The 21,198-nt window shown below is 40.3% G+C and overlaps 1 protein-coding gene across 1 annotated transcript in view; it reads right to left on the bottom strand.

The window, feature by feature from the left end:
* Positions 1-17,272: 17,272 nt before the first annotated feature.
* LOC123157121 (uncharacterized) overlaps positions 17,273-21,198 on the bottom strand; it is a 123,810-nt gene continuing 119,884 nt past the window's right edge. Inside the window, exon 3 of the mRNA XM_044575370.1 lies at positions 17,273-17,340. Coding sequence (XP_044431305.1) covers positions 17,273-17,340 — 68 coding nt within the window. The remainder of the gene's footprint in view (positions 17,341-21,198) is intronic.

Below are 21,198 nucleotides of genomic sequence, written 5' to 3'. Positions count from 1 at the left end.
GGCCGCGGGAGGCACTTTTATGGAAATCACTTTAGGAGAAGCTACTAAACTCCAAGATAATAATATGGTTAATTATTCTCAATGGCACACTGAAAGATCTACTAATAAAAAAATGCATGCGATAGAAGAAAATAATGTTTTGAGTGGAAAGATGGATGAACTTATGAAATTATTTGCTACTAAAAGTTTTGCTTCTGATCCTAATGATATGCCTTTGTCTACTTTGTTTGAGAATAATAATGAATCTATGGATGTGAATTTTGTTGGTAGGAATAATTTTGGTAACAACGCGTATAGAGGAAACTTTAATCCTAGACCGTATCCTAGTAATTCCTCTAATAATTATCGTAATTCCTACAACAATTCTTATGGAAACTTTAATAAGATGCCCTCTGAATTTGAGACTAGTGTTAAGGAGTTTATGAATTCACAAAAGAATTTCAATGCTTTGCTCGAAGAAAAATTGCTCAAAGTTGATGAATTGGCTAGGAACGTTGATAGAATTTCTCTTGATGTTGATTCTTTGAAACTTAGATCTATTCCACCTAAGCATGATATCAATGAGTCTCTCAAAGCCATGAGAATTTCCATTGATGAGTGCAAAGAAAGAACCGCTAGAATGCGTGCTAAAAAAGATTGCTTTGTGAAAGCGTGTTCTTCTAATTTCTATGAAAATAAAGATGAAGATCTAAAAGTTATTGATGTGTCCTCTATTAAATCTTTGTTTAGCAATATGAATCTTGATAATGATGGGACTGAATATGATCCACCTTTACCTAGAAGGCGTTCCCAAAATTCGGAGTTTTATAATGCAAAAATTGGTAAAAGTGGGATTGAAGAGATCAAAACTCTAGATATTAATGAACCCACTATTTTGGATTTCAAGGAATTTAATTATGATAATTGCTCTTTGATAGATTGTATTTCCTTGTTGCAATCCGTGCTAAATTCTCCTCATGCTTATAGTCAAAATAAAGCTTTTACTAAACATATCGTTGATGCTTTGATGCAATCATATGAAGAAAAACTTGAGTTGGAAGTTTCTATTCCTAGAAAACTCTATGATGAGTGGGAACCTACTATTAAAATTAAAATTAAAGATCATGAATGATATGCTTTGTGTGATTTGGGTGCTAGTGTTTCCACTATTCCAAAGACTTTGTGCGATTTGTTAGGTTTCCGTGATTTTGATGATTGCTCTTTAAACTTGCACCTTGCGGATTCCACCATTAAGAAACCTATGGGAAGAATTAATGATGTTCTTATTGTTGCAAATGGGAACTATGTGCCCGCAGATTTTATTGTTCTTGATATAGATTGCAATCCTTCATGTCCTATTATTCTTGGTAGACCTTTCCTTAGAATGATCGGTGCAATTATTGATATGAAGGAAGGAAATATTAGATTCCAATTTCCGTTAAGGAAAGGCATGGAACATTTTCCTAGAAAGAAAATAAAATTACCAGATGAATCTATCATGAGAGCCACTTATGGATTGCCTATCAAAGATGGCAATACCTAGATCTATCCTTGCTTTTATGCCTAGCTAGGGGCGTTAAACGATAGCGCTTGTTGGGAGGCAACCCAATTTTATTTTTAGTTTTTGCTTTTTGCTTTTGTTAAGGAATAAATATTTGATCTAGCCTCTAGTTAGACTTGTTTTTATGTTTTAATTAGTGTTTGTGCCAAGTTAAACCTATAGGATCTTCTTGGATGATAGTTATTTGATCTTGCAGAAAATTCCAAAACATTTCTGTTCACGAAAATAATTGTTAAAAATCACCAGAACGTGATCAAATATTGATTCCAATTGCTTCTGATCAATAAACCAATTGTCTAGGTCTTCCTATTTTGGCTGAATTTTTGGAGTTCCAGAAGTTTGCGTTAGTTACAGATTACTACAGACTGTTCTGTTTTTGACAGATTCTGTTTTTCGTGTGTTGTTTGCTTATTTTGATGAATCTATGGCTAGTAAAATAGTTTATAAACGATAGAGAAGTTGGAATACAGTAGGTTTAACACCAATATAAATAAAGAATGAGTTCATTACAGTACCTTGAAGTGGTGTTTTGTTTTCTTTCGCTAAAGGAGCTCACGAGATTTTCTGTTAAGTTTTGTGTTGTGAAGTTTTCAAGTTTTGGGTGAAAGATTTGATGGATTATGGAACAAGGAGTGGCAAGAGCCTAAGCTTGGGGATGCCCATGGCACCCCAAGATAATCTAAGGACACCAAAAAGCCAAAGCTTGGGGATGCCCCGAAAGGCATCCCCTCTTTCGTCTACTTCCATCGGTAATTTTACTTGGAGCTATATTTTTATTCACCACATGATATGTGTTTTGCTTGGAGCGTCTTGTATGATTTGAGTTTTTGCTTTTTAGTACCACAATCATCCTTGCTGTACACACCTTTTGAGAGAGACACACATGATTCGAAAATTATTTGAATACTCTATGTGCTTCACTTATATCTTTTGAGCTATATAGTTTTTGCTCTAGTACTTCACTTATATCTTTTAGAGCACGGTGGTAACTTTTGTTTTATAGAAACTATTATTCTCTCATGCTTCACTTATATTATTTTGAGAGTCTTAAATAGCATGGTAATTTGCTTAAATAATCCTAATATGCTAGGTATTCAAGTCTAGTAAAAACTTTCTTATGAGTGTGTTGAATACTAAGAGAAGTTTGATGCTTGATGATTGTTTTGAGATATGGAGATACTGATATTAAAGTTGTGCTAGTTGAGTAGTTGTGAATTTGAGAAATACTTGTGTTGAAGTTTGCAAGTCCCGTAGCATGCACGTATGTTAAACGTTATGTAACAAATTTGAAACATGAGGTGTTCTTTGATTGTCCTCCTTATGAGTGGCGGTCGGGACGAGCGATGGTATTTTCCTACCAATCTATCCCCCTAGGAGCATGCGCGTAGTGCTTGGTTCTTGATGACTTCTAGATTTTTGCAATAAGTATGTGAGTTCTTTATGACTAATGTTGAGTCCATGGATTATACGCACCCTCACCTTTCCATCATTGCTAGCCTCTTCGGTACCGTGCATTGCCCTTTCTCACATTGAGAGTTGGTGCAAACTTCGCCGGTGCATCCAAACCCCGTGATATGATACGCTCTTTCACACATAAACCTCCTTATATCTTCCTCAAAACAGCCACCATACCTACCTATTATGGCATTTCCATAGCCATTCCGAGATATATTGCCATGCAACTTTCCACCGTTCCGTTTATCATGACACGTTCATCATTGTCATATTGCTTTGCATGATCATGTAGTTGACATAGTATTTGTGGCAAAGCCACCATTCATAATTCTTTCATACATGTCACTCTTGGTTCATTGCATATCCCGGTACACCGCTGGAGGCATTCATATAGAGACATAGTTTGTTCTAGTATCGAGCTGTAATCATTGAGTTGTAAATAAATAGAAGTGTGATGATCATCATTTTCTAGAGAATTGTCCCAAGTGAGGTAAAAAAAAGAAAGGCCATAAAAAAAGAGAAGGCCCAAAAAATGAGAGAAAAAAGAGAGAAGGGACAATATTACTATCCTTTTTACCACACTTGTGCTTCAAAGTAGCACCATAATCTTCATGATAGAGAGTCTCTTGTTTTGTCACTTTCATATACTAGTGGGAACTTTTCATTATAGAACTTGGCTTGTATATTCCAACAATGGGCTTCCTCAAATGCCCTAGGTCTTCATGAGCAAGCAAGTTGGATGCACACCCACTTAGTTTCTTTTGTTGAGCTTTCATATATTTATAGCTCTAGTGCATCCGTTGCATGGCAATCCCTACTCCTTGCATTAACATCAATCGATGGGCATCTCCATAGCTCATTGATTAGCCTCGTTGATGTGAGACTTTCTCCTTTTTTGTCTTCTCCACATAACCCCCATCATTATATTCTATTCCACCCATAGTGTTATATCCATGGCTCACGCTCATGTATTGCGTGAAGGTTGAAAAAGTTTGAGATTACTAAAGTATGAAACAATTGCTTGGCTTGTCATCGGGGTTGTGCATGATGAGAGCATTCTTGTGTGACGAAAATGGAGCATGACTAAACTATATGATTTTGTAGGGATGAACTTTCTTTGGCCATGTTATTTTGAGAGGACATAATTGCTTAGTTAGTATGCTTGAAGTATTATTATTTTTATGTCAATATTGAACTTTTATCTTGAATCTTTCGGATCTGAATATTCATACCACAATTGAGAAGAATTACATTGCAATTATGCCAAGTAGCATTCCATATCAAAAATTCTGTTTTTATCATTTACCTACTCGAGGACGAGCAGGAATTAAGCTTGGGGATGCTTGATACGTCTCCAATGTATCTATAATTTTTTATTGTTCCATGCTATATTATATTCTGTTTTGGACATTAATGGGCTTTATTATACACTTTTATATTATTTTTGGGACTAACCTATTAACCGGAGGCCCAGCCCAGAATTGCTATTTTTTTTGCCTATTTCATAGTTTTGCAGAAAAAGAATATCAAACGGAGTCCAAACGGAATGAAACCTTCGGGAACGTGATTTTTGGAACGAACGTGATCCAGAGGACTTGGACCCTACGTCAAGACATCAACCAGGAAGCCACGAGGTAGGGGGCGCGCCTACCCCCCTGGGCGCGCCCTCCACCCTCGTGGGCCCCACGTTGCTCCACCGACGTACTTCTTCCTCCTATATATACCTATGTACCCCCAAACTAACAGATACGGAGCCAAAAACCTAATTCCACCACCGCAACCTTCTGTACCCGTGAGATCCAATCTTGGGGCCTGTTCCGGAGCTCCACCGGAGGGGGCATCGATCACGGAGGGCTTCTACATCAACACCATAGCCTCTCCGATGATGTGTGAGTAGTTCACCTCAGACCTTCGGGTCCATAGTTATTAGCTAGATGGCTTCTTCTCTATTTTTGGATCTCAATACAATGTTCTCCCCTCTCTCGTGGAGATCTATTCGATGTAATCTTCTTTTGTGGTGTGTTTGTTGAGACCGATGAATTATGGGTTTATGATCAAGTTTATCTATGAACAATATTTGAATCTTCTCTGAATTCTTTTATGTATGATTGGTTATCTTTGCAAGTCTCTTCGAATTATCAGTTTGGTTTGCCCTACTAGATTGATCTTTCTTGCAATGGGAGAAGTGCTTAGCTTTGGGTTCAATCTTGCGGTGTCCTTTCCAAGTGACAGTAGGGGCAGCAAGGCACGTATTGTATTGTTGCCATCGAGGATAACAAGATGGGGTTTATATCATATTGCATGAGTTTATCGCTCTACATCATGTCATCTTGCTTAAAGCGTTACTCTGTTCTTATGAACTTAATACTCTAGATGCATGCTGGATAGCGGTCGATGTGTGGAGTAATAGTAGTAGATGCAGGTAGGAGTCGGTCTACTTGTCTCGGACGTGATGCCTACATACATGATCATACCTAGATATTCTCATAACTATGCTCAATTCTGTCAATTGCTCAACAGTAATTTGTTCACCCACCGTAAATACTTATGCTCTTGAGAGAAGCCACTAGTGAAACCTATGGCCCCCGGGTCTATTTTCCATCATATTAATCTTCCAACACTTAGTTATTTTTATTGCCTTTTATTTTACTTTGCATCTTTATCATAAAAAAATACCAAAAATATTATCTTATCATATCTATCGGATCTCACTCTCGTAAGTGACCGTGTAGGGATTGACAACCCCTTATCGCGTTGGTTGCGAGGATTTATTTGTTTGTGTAGGTGCGAGGGACTCGTGCGTGGCCTCCTACTGGATTGATACCTTGGTTCTCAAAAACTGAGGGAAATACTTACGCTACTTTGCTGCATCACCCTTTCCTCTTCAAGGGAAAACCAACGCAGTGCTCAAGCGGTAGCAGGTGACGTCCCACGAACTCTAGATCCAGCTGAGTGTCGAGGGAGAGCTTCGTCAGCACGACGGCGTGATGACGGTGATGATGAAATTACCGACGCAGGGCTTCGCCTAAGCACTGCAACGATATGACCGAGGTGGAAATCTGTGGAGGGGGGCACCGCACACGGCTAAACAATCAACTTGTGTGCCCCCTTCCCCCGTATATAAAGGAGTGGAGGAGGGGAGGGCTGGCCCTCTCTATGGCGCGCCCAAGGGGGAGTCCTACTCCCACCGGGAGTAGGATTCCCCCCTTTCCCTAGTTGGAGTAGGAGAGGAAGGAAGGAGGAGAGAGGGAGAAGGAAAGGGGGGGGGGCGGCCCTCCTCCCAATTCGGATTGGGCTTGGGGGGGCGCCCCCACCTTGGCCGCCTCCTCCTCTCTCCCACTAAGGCCCATTAAGGCCCAGATACTCCCCGGGGGGTTCCGATAACCTCCCGGTACTCCGGTAAATGCCCGAACTCACCCGGAACCATTCCGATGTCCAAACATAGCCATCCAATATATCGATCTTTATGTCCTGACCATTTCGAGACTCCTCGTCATGTCCGTGATCACATCCGGGACTCCAAACAACCTTCGGTACAGAAAAACACATAAGCTCATAATACTGATCGTCACCGAACGTTAAGCGTGCGGACCCTACGGGTTCGAGAACTATGTAGACATGACTGAGAATCATCTCTGGTCAATAACCAATAGCGGAACCTGGATGCTCATATTGGTTCCTACATATTCTACGAAGATCTTTATCGGTCAAACTGCATAACAACATACGTTGTTCCCTTTGTCATCGGTATGTTACTTGCCCGAGATTCGATTGTCGGTATCTCAATACCTAGTTCAATCTCGTTATCGGCAAGTCTCTTTACTCATTCCGTAATGCATCATACCGTAACTAACTCATTAGTCACATTGCTTGCAAGGCTTATAGTGATGTGCATTACCGAGAGGGCCCAGAGATACCTCTCCGATACTCGGAGTGACAAATCCTAATCTCGATTTATACCAACTCAACAAACACCATCGGAGACACCTGTAGAGCATCTTTATAATCACCCAGTTACGTTGTGACGTTTGATAGCACACTAAGTGTTCCTCCGGTATTCGGGAGTTGCATAATCTCATAGTCATAGGAACATATATAAGTCATGAAGAAAGCAATAGCAACAAACTAAACGATCAAGTGATAAGCTAACGGAATGGGTCAAGTCAATCACATCATTCTCTAATGATGTGATCCCGTTAATCAAATGACTGCTCATGTCTATGGCTAGGAAACTTAACCATCTTTGATTCAACGAGCTAGTCAAGTAAAGGCATACTAGTGACACTCTGTTTGTCTATTTATTCACACATGTACTAAGTTTCCGGTTAATACAATCCTAGCATGAATAATAAACATTTATCATGATATAAGGAAATATAAATAACAACTTTATTATTGCCTCTAGGGCATATGTCCTTCAGTCTCCCACTTGCGCTAGAGTCAATAATCTAGATTACACAGTAATGATTCTAACACCCATGGAGTCTTGGTGCTGATCATGTTTTGCTCATGAGAGAGGCTTAGTCAACGGGTCTGCAACATTCAGATCCGTATGTATCTTGCAAATCTCTATGTCTCCCTCCTTGACTTGATCACGGATGGAATTGAAGCGTCTCTTGATGTGCTTGGTTCTCTTGTGAAATCTGGATTCCTTTGCCAAGGCAATTGCACCAGTATTGTCACAAAATATTTTCATTGGACCCGATGCACTAGGTATGACACCTAGATCGGATATGAACTCCTTCATCCAGACTCCTTCATTTGCTGCTTCCGAAGCAACTATGTACTCTGCTTCACGCGTAGATCCCGCCACGACGCTTTGCTTAGAACTGCACCAACTGACAGCTCCACCGTTCAATATAAATATGTATCCGGTTTGTGACTTAGAGTCATCCGGATCAGTGTCAAAGCTTGCATCGACGTAACCATTTACGATGAGCTCTTTGTCACCTCCATAAACGAGAAACATATCCTTAGTCCTTTTTAGGTATTTCAGGATGTTCTTGACCGTTGTCCAGTGATCCACTCCTGGGTTACTTTGGTACCTCCCTGCTAAACTAATAGCAAGGCACACATCAGGTCTGATACAGAGCATTGCATACATGATAGAACCTATGGCTGAAGCATAGGGAATGACTTTCATTTTCCCTCTATCTTCTGTAGTGGTCGGGCATTGAGTCTGACTCAATTTCACACCTTGTAACACAGGCAAGAACCCTTTCTTTGCTTGATCCATTTTGAACTTCTTCAAAACTTTATCAAGGTATGTGCTTTGTGAAAATCCAATTAAGCGTCTTGATCTATCTCTATAGATCTTGATGCCCAATATATAAGCAGCTTCACCGAGGTCTTCCATTGAAAAACTCTTATTCAAGTATCCTTTTATGCTATCCAGAAAATTCTATACCATTTCCAATGAACAATATGTCATCCACATATAATATTAGAAATGCTACAGAGCTCCCACTCACTTTCTTGTAAATACAGGCTTCTCCAAAAGTCTGTATAAAACCATATGCTTTGATCACACTATCAAAACGTTTATTCCAACTCCGAGATGCTTGCACCAGTCCATAAATGGATCGCTGGAGCTTGCACACTTTGTTAGCATCCTTTGGATTGATAAAACCTCCGGGTTGCATCATATACAACTCTTCTTCCAGAAATCCATTCAGGAATGCAGTCTTTAGATCCATTTGCCAAATTTCATAATCATAAAATGCAGCAACTACTAACATGATTCGGACGGACTTAAGCATCGCTATGGGTGAGAAGGTCTCATCGTAGTCAACTCCTTGAACTTGTCGAAAACCTTTCGCAACAAGTCGAGCTTTGTGGACAGTAACATTACCGTCAGCGTCAATCTTCTTCTTGAAGATCCATTTATTTTCTATGGCTTGCCATCATCGGGCAAGTCAACCAAAGTCCACACTTTGTTCTCATACATGGATCCCATCTCAGGTTTCATGGCCTCAAGCCATTTCGCGGAATCTGGGCTCATCATCGCTTCCTCATAGTTCGTAGGTTCGTCATGGTCAAGTAACATGACCTCCAGAACAGGATTACCGTACCACTCTGGTGCGGATCTTACTCTGGTTGACCTACGAGCTTTGGTAGTAACTTAATCTGAAGTTACATGATCATCATCATTAGCTTCCTTACTAATTGGTATAGGATTCACAGGAACTGATTTCTGTGATGAACTACTTTCCAATAAGGGAGCAGGTACAGTTACCTCATCAAGTTCTACTTTCCTCCCATTCACTTCTTTCGAGAGAAACTCCTTCTCTAGAAAGGATCCATTCTTAGCAACAAATGTCTTGCCTTAGGATCTGTGATAGAAGGTGTACCAAATAGTCTCTTTTGGGTATCCTATGAAGACACATTTCTCCGATTTGGGTTCGAGCTTATCAGGTTGAAGCTTTTTCACATAAGCATCGTAGCCCCAAACTTTAAGAAACGATAACTTGGGTTTCTTGCCAAACCACAGTTCATAAGGTGTCGTCTCAACGGATTTAGATGGTGCCCTATTTAACGTGAATGTAGCCGTATCTGAAGCATAACCCCAAAATGATAGCGGTAAATCAGTAAGAGACATCATAGATCGCACCATATCTAGTAAAGTGCGGTTACGACGTTCGGACACACCATTACCCTGTGGTGTTCCGGGTGGCGTGAGTTGCAAAACTATTCCGCATTGTTTCAAATGAAGACCAAACTCGTAACTCAAATATTCTCCTCCACGATCAGATCGCAGAAACTTTATTTTCTTGTTACGATGATTTTCCACTTCACTCTTAAATTCTTTGAACTTTTCAAATGTTTCAGACTTATGTTTCATCAAGTAGATATACCTATATCTGCTCAAATCATCTGTGAAGGTCAGAAAATAACGATACCCGCCGCGAGCCTCAATATTCATTGGACCACATACATCAGTATGTATGATTTCTAATAAATCTGTTGCTCGCTCCATTGTTCCGGAGAATGGAGTTTTAGCCATCTTGCCCATGAGGCATGGTTCGCAAGTACCAAGTGATTCCAAAAATCCATCAGAATGGAGTTTATTCATGCGCTTTACACCAATATGACCTAAACGGTAGTGCCACAAATAAGTTGCACTATCATTATAAACTCTGCATCTTTTGGCTTCAATATTATGAATATGTGTGTCACTACTATCGAGATTCAAAAAAATGGACCACTCTTCAAGGGTGCATGACCATAAAAGATATTACTCATATAAATAGAACAACCATTATTCTCGGATTTAAATGAATAACTGTCTCGCATCAAACAAGATCCAGATATAATGTTCATGCTTAACGCTGGCACAAAATAACAATTATTCAGGTCTAAAACTAATCCCGAAGGTAGATGTAGAGGTAGCGTGCCGACGGCGATCACATCGACTTTGGAACCATTTCCCACGCGCACCGTCACCTCGTCCTTAGCCAATCTTCGCTTAATCCGTAGTCCCTGTTTCGAGTTGCAAATATTAGCAACAGAACCAGTATCAAATACCCAGGCACTACTGCGAGCATTAGTAAGGTACACATCAATAACATGTATATCACATATACCTTTGTTCACCTTACCATCCTTCTTATCCGCCAAATACTTGGGGCAGTTCCGCTTTCAGTGACCAGTCCCTTTGCAGTAGAAGCACTCAGTCTTAGGCTTAGGTCCAGACTTGGGCTTCTTCACTTGAACAACAACTTGCTTGCTGTTCTTCTTGAAGTTCCCCTTCTTCCCTTTACCATTTTTCTTGAAACTGGTGGTCTTGTTGACCATCATCACTTGATGCTCCTTCTTTATTTCTACCTCCACAGGCTTTAGCATCGCGAAGAGCTCGGGAATTGTCCTATCCATCCCTTGCATATTATAGTTCATCACGAAGCTCTTGTAGCTTGGTGGCAGTGATTGAAGAACTCTATCAATGACACTATCAACTGGAAGATTAACTCCCAGCTGAGTCAAGTGATTATGATACCCAGACATTTTGAGTATATGCTCACTGACAGAACTATTCTCCTCCATTTTGCAGCTGTAGAACTTATTGGAGACTTCATATCTCTCAATCCGGGCATTTGCTTGAAATATTAACTTCAACTCCTGGAACATCTCATATGCTCCATGACGTTCAAAACGTCGTTGAAGTCCCGGTTCTAAGCTGTAAAGCATGGCACACTGAACTATCGAGTAGTCATCAGCTTTGCTCTGCCAGACGTTCACAACGTCCGGCGTTGCTCCTACAGCGGGTCTTGCACCTAGCGGTGCTTCCAGGACGTAATTCTTTTGTGCAGCAATGAGGATAATCCTCAAGTTACGGACCCAGTCCGTGTAGTTGCTACCATCATCTTTCAACTTAGCTTTCTCTAGGAACGCATTAAAATTCAAAGGAACAGTAGCACGGGCCATTGATCTACAACAACATAGACATGCAAAATACTATCATGTACTAAGTTCATGATAAATTAAAGTTCAATTAATCATATTACTTAAGAACTCCCACTTAGATAGACATCCCTCTAATCATCTAAGTGATCACGTGATCCAAGTCAACTAAACCATGTCCGATCATCACGTGAGATGGAGTAGTTTTCAATGGTGAACATCACTATGTTGATCATATCTACTATATGATTCACGCTTGACCTTTCGGTCTCAGTGTTCCGAGGCCATATCTGCATATGCTAGGCTCTTCAAGTTTAACCCGAGTATTCTGCGTGTGCAAAACTGGCTTGCAGCCGTTGTATGTGAACGTAGAGCTTATCACACCCAATCATCACATGGTGTCTCGGCACGACGAACTTTCGCAACGGTGCATACTCAGGGAGAACACTTATACCTTGAAATTTAGTGAGAGATCATCTTATAATGCTACCGTCGAACTAAGCAAAATAAGATGCATAAAGGATAAACATCACATGCAATCAATATAAGTGATATGATATGGCCATCATCATCTTGTGCCTTTGATCTCCATCTTCAAAGAACCGTCATGATCACCATCCTCACCGGCGCGACACCTTGATCTCCATCGTAGCATCGTTGTCGTCTCGCCAACTATTGCTTCTACGACTATCGCTACCGGTTAGTGATAAAGTAAAAACAATTACAGGGCGATTGCATTGCATACAATAAAGCGACAAGCATTTGGCTCCTACCAGTTGCCGATAACTCTGTTACAAAACATGATCATCTCATACAATAAAATTTAGCATAATGTCTTGACCATATCACATCACAACATGCCCTGCAAAAACAAGTTAGACGTCCTCTACTTTGTTGTTGCAAGTTTTACGTGGCTGCTACGGGCTGAGCAAGAACCGTTCTTACCTACGCATCAAAACCACAATGATTTTTCGTCAAGTGTGCTGTTTTAACCTTCAACAAGGACCGGGCGTAGTCACACTTGATTCAACTAAAGTTGGAGAAACTGACACCCGCCAGCCACCTGTGTGCACAGCACGTTGGTAGAACCAGTCTCACGTAAGCGTACACGTAATGTCGGTCCGGGCCGCTTCATCCAACAATACCGCCGAATCAAAGTATGACATGTTGGTAAGCAGTATGACTATTATCGCCCACAACTCTTTGTGTTCTACTCATGCATATAACATCTAAGCATAGACCTGGCTCTGATGCCATTGTTGGGGAACGCAATAATTTCAAAAAAATTCTTACGCACACGCAAGATCCATCTAGGTGATGCATAGCAACGAGAGAGAAGAGTGTTGTCCACGTACCCTGGTAGACCGAAAGCGGAAGCGCTATGACAACGCGGTTGATGTAGTCATACGTCTTCACGATCCGACCAATCCTAGTACCGAAAGTATGGCACCTCCGCGATCTGCACACGTTCAGCTCGGTGACGTCCCACGAACCCTAGGTCCAGCTGAGTGTCGAGGGAGAGCTTCGTCAGCACGACGGCGTGATGACGGTTATGATGAAGTTACCGACGCAGGGCTTTGCCTAAGCACTGCAACGATATGACCGAGGTGGAAATCTGTGGAGGGGAGCACCGTACACGGCTAAACAATCAACTTATGTGTCTATGGGGTGCCCCCTTCCCCCGTATATAAAGGAGTGGAGGAGGGGAGGCCCCCTTTCCCTAGTTGGAGTAGGAGAGGAAGGAAGGAGGAGAGAGGGAGAAGGAAAGGGGGGCCGGCCCCCCTCCCAATTCGGATTGCACTGGGGGGCACCTTGGCCTCCTCCTCCTCTCTCCCACTAAGGCCCATTAAGGCCCATATACTCCCCGGGGGTTCTGATAACCTCCTGGTACTCCGGTAAATGCCCGAACTCACCCGAAACCATTCCGATGTCCAAACATAGCCATCCAATATATCGATCTTTATGTCTCGACCATTTCGAGACTCCTCGTCATATTCGTGATCACATCCGGGACTCCGAACAACCTTCGGTACATTAAAACACATAAACTCATAATACCGATCGTCACCGAACGTTAAGCGTGCGGACCCTACGGGTTCGAGAACTATGTAGACATAACCGAGACTCATCTCCGGTCAATAACCAATAGCGGAACCTGCATGCTCATATTGGTTCCTACATATTCTACGAAGATCTTTATCGGTCAAACCGCATAACAACATACGTTGTTCCCTTTGTCATCGGTATGTTACTTGCATGAGATTCGATCGTCGGTATCTCAATACCTAGTTCAATCTCGTTACCGGCAAGTCTCTTTACTCATTCCATAATGCATCATCCCGTAACTAATTCATTAGTCACATTGCTTGCAAGGCTCATAGTGATGTGCATTACCAAGAGGGCCCAGAGATACCTCTCCGATACTCAGAGTGACAAATCCTAATCTCGATCTATGCCAACTCAACAAACACCATCGGAGACACCTGTAGAGCATCTTTATAATCACCCAGTTACGTTGTGACGTTTGATAGCACACTAAGTGTTCCTCCGGTATTCGGGAGTTGCATAATCTCATAGTCATAGGAACATATATAAGTCATGAAGAAAGCAATAGCAACAAACTAAACGATCAAGTGATAAGCTAACGGAATGGGTCAAGTCAATCACATCATTCTCTAATGATGTGATCCCATTAATCAAATGACTGCTCATGTCTATGGCTAGGAAACTTAACCATCTTTGATTCAACGAGCTAGTCAAGTAAAGGCATACTAGTGACACTCTGTTTGTCTATTTATTCACACATGTACTAAGTTTCCGGTTAATACAATCCTAGCATGAATAATAAACATTTATCATGATATAAGGAAATATAAATAACAACTTTATTATTGCCTCTAGGGCATATTTCCTTCAAAGACAGCCCATTGCGTCATTGTAGCTTGCAGGCAGGCAACTGCAGCGGCCGGCGGGGGTAGCCTATGTCGCCTCCCACCTAGGGTTGCAGTGAGAGTGAGATGGGGGAGGTGGGGTTTGTGTGGTGTGACAGTGCGCGATGGGTAAGGGGAGGGAATTTTGGGTTGAGGTTCGCAGCTGGATTAGACTAGGGTAAGCGGCTAGGGATTATTCATTCTTAGTGAATGGCACATGATACCTACCAGTTAGAATGAATTAGTATACGGTTATGCGGGTACGTGGTATGGGTATTACCTTCCCGCATCTGTACCCGGCTTACCCAATGGGTATGATTTTTTCTCATTTATGAACTCATAGGTAATTTTTTTTCCAAACCCTTACTCTAATACGGGTTTTACCCATCAGCTTTGTGATCAGCTGGTACCTATTGCGATGTTGACCTCTGAAGCATCTAACCACTAACTTTTTCAAGCGACCATCCGGTTGATTCCATTACTATTGATAATAAATAAGAAAATAGTAGCATCATTCATGTTGACATAAAAGGTGTGTATTTGTAACTAGTTGAGAAACCGCTTATGTTATTCATTCTTTCTGCCAATTTTTTTTGGTGATTTCTTTATGAAAAGTTCTATGTGATTCCTTTTCCACGAAGTAAATCTATCAGAAAACGAAGTCTTCTCTTATTCTGATTGCCTTCTCTTGGAAGTCTCCCCTATAATCTTTCGGCGATATACTCTGGCAGCATAATCCACCACTGAGATTATATGCCAAGTTGCTAACCATATTAAGTAGGAGTGACCAAAAAATTTCAGAGGTTATATATGGTATCAATTCGCTATTGTGGACACATTCATTTATTCTTTTCATTTTCAAATCTACTCTGTTTTGTGACAAAATATAAACAGATGCACAACCCTTTTCTAATTTATATTAGCTGAAATAAGGAAAAGCTTTTGTCCGAAAACATTGACAAAATGCAGGGAAAAAGGATTATCAAGAAAAAGATTGTCAATAGAAAAATGCAGGGAAGTGTAATCTCCAAAAATGACATAGTGATAATTGAAGATTCTCGCAGAAAAAAGGTGATAATTGAAGAGCAACGGAGGCAATCATGCACTTTATTGGGTGTGGTGTGATATGATTTTATTAGACGTACTTGTGTGGGGTTTGGTATGGTTTGGTTTGGTGTTGGTGGGTGCAAATCATTGCAAGTAGCTTTCGTTACATGTGTTGTTCTCCAAATGGGGTGGGTGCAAGTTTGCGTAGGTGGATGCCTCTGCTCCGTTTTTTGGTGCAGTATCTTGCAAGGTTCATGCATGGCTCAATGGAAACAAAACTAGTGTTTGTAAGTGTCGGTGTTGGATCCTTTCCAATTCTATTCGCCTACTTTTGTCATAAATATCAACAAAAGATGTTGATTTTTTATTAACCTTTTCTATTTCGCCTCCTTTATTGATTTTTATTAACCTTTTCTATTACTCTATTAGGTCAACAAATATCTTGTATATAGTACTCCATTAAAGAAAGAAAGGATCCTAATATATGGGGAACATTCGCCTGAGGAGTTTCCCGAACGAAATCGTTCGCTAAGGGAAATCCCTCCCGGTGAACCCATCCCCCTGTCCGTATCTGAGACTCAATTGGGCCAACCCTGTTGGGCTATGAATAATTTAAACATTGATCTTAAAGAAGTTGGATAAAATAGATTATTAGACATGCATGCTCCATATGGATTTAGAAATGAAACTTATGGAGGTGCCCGTCTTTTCACAAAAAGAAGTTAAGATTTGGCACGATAGAACCGCGGAGACGTGGTTCACCTATTTAACTTTTGTTTGAACTTGTCTCTAAGTAAGCTCTGATTCAAAGGGAGTTATAATTAACCTATGAAAAACATATCTTACGAAGGATACACAGAGGAGTTACAATTTCAACTATGAAGAAGCACGAATAAAATTACACCCAAAAAAATATGTGTAACCACATTAGAAAAAACATTGGTCCGCTCAGCTGTCCGGACGTCCTTTTTCCGCAAACCGGAAGCAAACCACGGGCTATGCGGGTGTCCGGACCACTGCCACACCCGCTTCTGACTGCCCTGACCCACCCAAACCTTCTCACTCCCCTGCACCCTTTTCCGCCTGAAGCGGTCAGCGCTGGTCCAGTGCCACATTCATACTAGCCCGAAGCGGACACGACCTCTTACGTTGCTCCGGCATTGAAGTGGTTCGAGGGCCGAGAGCACCGCCCGTGCTGCTTCCCGGTGCATGCGTAATCTCCAAGTTCAAACGACAGCCCGTCCGTCGACCTACCTACCTTAAACATGTGCGGATGCCATGGAACATGCTACGGTGCCACCTATCCGTCTGTCTGCCACCCACCATTAACAACCTCGCTGGTTGCCCTGCCATCCGCCTGTTATTTGAACTCCAGCCCCGACCATAGCCGCATCCATCCTCCCTCGCTCCTTTTCTCCTCTCCGCACCACGCCCTCCATGGCCTCCTTCAGCTCCAAAGCCATTTGGGACAACCTCTCCTCTGAGCAGAGAAAGGAGATCACCGCCATTACAAATCGGTTGGCAGGACGGCAGGCAGGCGGAGGTAGCGTTGCGGATGCCCCAATGGAGGAGGCGGTCGAGAAGGAGGCTTTGCTCAACCCCTATCGCTCTGCCCGCGACATCCACCACGTCCGCTGGCTGTACCGCCTCCATCAAGTGGAGTTAGAAGCCACCTTCGAGGAGATCGACGAGGTAGCGGATGAAGTCTGCAACAAGAGCGAGACCGAGGATGACATCGCCAGCTTCGCCACGCCCGTGCCCCGCCGCCGTGACCACAAAGCCGGCACTTTCGCGGGCTCTATCGACAGCGAGAAAGTGTAGAGCATGGTAGGTCACCGAAGCTCGGGTCCCAAGAAGGCCACCGCTCTTTCACTCCCACTAAAGCCAAGCTTAATTGGTGGGCTCAAATCGTCGGTTGATTAGCCGCTTGCAGGCTGCGGAGCCAGAGCTTCAGCTCTCGGGGCTCATGTCCTGCCGGAGATGGGGAACAGGCAACAGCGGTCATTTTGAATAGGTTTAGAGTACGGTTAAGTCCAAGTATGTCAAAATGTAACGAGTTTGCTCCGGTTTAGATGAAAAGAATCTGGTTTTATGTAAAAAAAAATATCCAAGTATGAATGAGTATCGTCTGGTTAGTTTAAATATGCATCAAATTTGTTCAATTTTGTTAAATTTTATTTCGAAATGTAACCAAACATATGTAAATAGCTTTTGATGGTCAGCTCCCGCATCAGTGTCTGCGGACTAGGCCCCTGGTCCACGGATAGACGCGGTGCCCGGTTTGGTGGTTGACTTGGAGATGCCCTTAGATTCACCCAAGAGCTTGGGTTCTAGAACAGATTGGAGGATTAAAATCGTGCAGCTGTCCTTTTCTTTTCTATTTTTGATGGGTTGGGACGCTGCCCCTCCTACCTTCCAGCATCATGCCTCGAGGCAGCGTTCCTCACATGGGATGTGGGTGTTCGGCTGGGGACTGCCTTGCGACATCGAATATGGTTTAGATTGATGAAGAAAGGTGTTATTTGGCGAGTTGAAAATGGTAAATATAAGAACATTCTGTGACATAACGTCGCCCATTCACGCAGTGTGCCGCCGACTAGGCCGGCCAATGTATTATACGGAGCATTTTTTGTCTATTCTCATTTTCCGCTGCTATTTTTGGTTTTCGCTAGAAATAATAAATTTAGTCTTTTCTAAAAGTGACTTATTATTAAAAAATTGAAATTTACAAAAACCAAACAAATTTTAAAATTCCAAATATTTTTCAAATAATTTGAACATTTCTTAAAACCCGAACATTTTTTAAAAGACTCGAATTTTGAAAAAGTGAATCTTCTTTTGAAAGTGAACATTTTTGGATTTTTTGTAGCATATTTTTAAAAATTTCAAAGAAAAAGCCCCTAAAAATTAATGGAATAAATAAGAAAAACCCAAAGTAATATCCTTCTAGAAGGTTCCCAAACACTAAAAACCTAGACAAGAACCTTGGTTTCTAAATTCGAAACTGTTACCTAAGCTTGGCCCACTTTCGTTGCTCGCGCGGTGCTTCATTTCCGAAAGGGCATACTTTGGTGCTTAATGCGATAAAATTGTATAGTTGAAGGTGAAGCATCTGAATTTGCGACCATTTTTAAAAAGATGATTTTAGAAAAACATTTATTCAAATTTTTAAATATTTTGAAAAATCGAAAGATTTTTTCACATTTGCAAACATTTTTTGAACATTTTAATATACTTTTATATAGAACATGAACATTCTTTCAAATTGATTAATATTTTCGGGAAATGGGAATAATTATATTTTCTGAACATTTTTAAATGCAAAAATATTAAAATGTTCGAACAGTTTAAATAAATATAAAAAAGCAATAAAACTTAACCAAAACAGTAGTTAATGGGACCGGTCCATTTTTATTCACCGATAGCTGTGCCTCGGTCGATTATTTGCCCATAAAGCGGCAACCATGAAACATCGGAAGATAGTGCAGTATTTTGCATTCTTGGTGGGCCAAGCCCTATAGGTGATCGCGCTCACTACTGGCGACATATAGAAGCTCATGATTTTTGGGAGGTCCTATGTGCCGCATTCTGCGGCAAATACGTCACCTATTGCAACCGGTGCGCCCAACTGGGCCGGCCCATTGCGGTGCCCTGCAAATGCGATGGTAAAAAATCGCAAAAAAGCTAGTTCGCTCTTTGCTGTTTGCTGGGAATCGAACCCGCGCTCGCTGCTAGCCACTATGAAGGAAGAGGACTCGACTCTAAAATACATTGCTAGAGTTCAAAACTAATAGCGGTAGCAGACTTAACAGTATTTGAAAGAATCCCAAAAAATATTCCAAAATTTGAGTTATTTTATGAAATTACAAAACATTATTTATAAACACGAACAATTTTCTGAAATGGCAAACACATTTTGAAATTTCTGAACTTTTTTTGTAAACATGAACATTTTACGATTTTTTAACAAATTTTATAATGGATTTTAAAAAATAATCATGACCATGTTTTGCATTTTTAGATTTTTTTTGAAATGGAGAACAATTTTTAAAATCCCGAAAAAATATAAAATCCCGAACAATTTTTTATACGTTAACAAAAATTTGAAAACAAGAACATTTTTGAAATCTGTGAAATATTTTTTAAAACAGAAATATGTTTTCAAATGTAGGTGATTATTTAAAAGTTTTGAAAAAAAGAACAAAAAATTCCGAACGATTTTTCAAAAAATTAAATGTTTTCTGAAATTCCCGAAGGATTTTCTAAAGATTTGAATATTTTTTGAATATATAAAAAATGAGAGTTTTTGAAAAGCTCGATGTTTTTTAAGCTTTCAAACTAATTTTGAAACATGAACTTTTTTAAAAAGAAGTTAAACTTGTAAAATAAAAAAGAAACGGAAAAAGAAAAAAGAAACAGAAAAGGAAAAGAAAAGAAAAAAAGGAAGAAGGAAAATAAACAGAAAAACGAAAAAAACCCTAAAGAAACTAGAAAACCGTTTCAGGGAACCTTCCAGAAGGCTCTCAAAACCGGAAATAATAGGCTAGGAAATTCTAGAAGGTTCCCAAAACCGGAAACTCTGGAACACGTTAATGGGCCGGTCCAGGTTACTGCTCGATTGCTAGCTCTCTGTGTGAAACGTTAACTGTTCGACGCAGAATGTGTCTGAGTAGGATATTCAAGTTGTGATAGTCTGTTACTTCATTGTGTGTCTCATCCAAGTTGGGCCGGTTTAATTATGTCTGTATTTTTTCGTTTTATGCGCACTTATCCGGTGCAGGCGGCATCTCGCGTGTGAGTTCACCCGGATAGGGCAGATTCTATTTGGCACTTTTCGAAACAAAGCAGCCATGATGGCCTTTCCTAAGAAAAAAGACCTCCTGCTCGTTCACACCTTGTGCTACCTACTGCACCTGCCTCACCTCATGTGCTCTTCCACACTCTTTTCCTCTTATGTTTTTTTCTTTTTTGTTCAGAACGGTTTTGCTCGCTTTTTCATTTATTTTTATTTTTTTCTACTGCTTAGTTGAATGAACTTTCTATAAGAATTGGTGAAGTTTTTTTTCAAAATTGATGAACTTTTTATAATTTTTTTTGAATTTGATGATTTTTTTAAATTCGATGACTTTTTTCAAATTTGATGAACTTTTTTCAAAGTTGATGAAGTTTTTTTCAAAATCAAAGAACTTGTTTCAAATTTGTGAATTATATTTCAAATGAATGAATCCTTTTTCAAATTTATGAGCTTTTTTTCAAAATCGATGAACCATTTCAAAATCGGTAGACATTTTCTTAAAACTCAATATTTTTTTAAAATTAGATGAACTGTTTTTCAAAATCGGTGCAATTTTTTCAAAATCGGTAAACATTTTTATAAATTCAGTTACTATTTTTCAAATTGGATGAATTTTTTTTACAAATTTGACAAAAGTTTTTCAAATTCGTTGAATCTTTTATCAAAATCGGTGAAGTTTTTTGCAATTCGATGAAATTTTTTCAAACTTGATGATTTTTTTTCAAATTCAAGAACTTTTTTCAATTTTGTGGTTTTTCACAAATTCATAAACTGTTTTTGAATTAGAAATAAAATTCAAATATATTGAACTTTTCATTAAAAAATGAACTTCTTTGAATTCATGAACTTTTTTTTCAATACGTGAACTTTTTTTGCATGTTCGTGAACTTCATTTGAAATCTGTGACGATGTTTTCAAATAATTGAATAATCTAAACGGTACAGTTAATGCCCAGGAAATTTCGCGACTACTATTTTGTTCTTAGACGTTTCATGCTGTAAACAGTCACTAATAGTTAGTTGGTCTTGTGGTTA

Source organism: Triticum aestivum, chromosome 1D (assembly GCF_018294505.1).
Source record: "Triticum aestivum cultivar Chinese Spring chromosome 1D, IWGSC CS RefSeq v2.1, whole genome shotgun sequence".
NCBI lineage: Eukaryota > Viridiplantae > Streptophyta > Magnoliopsida > Poales > Poaceae > Triticum > Triticum aestivum.
Note: the sequence above shows the minus strand (reverse complement) of the source record. Positions and strands in the feature narration are given on the sequence as shown.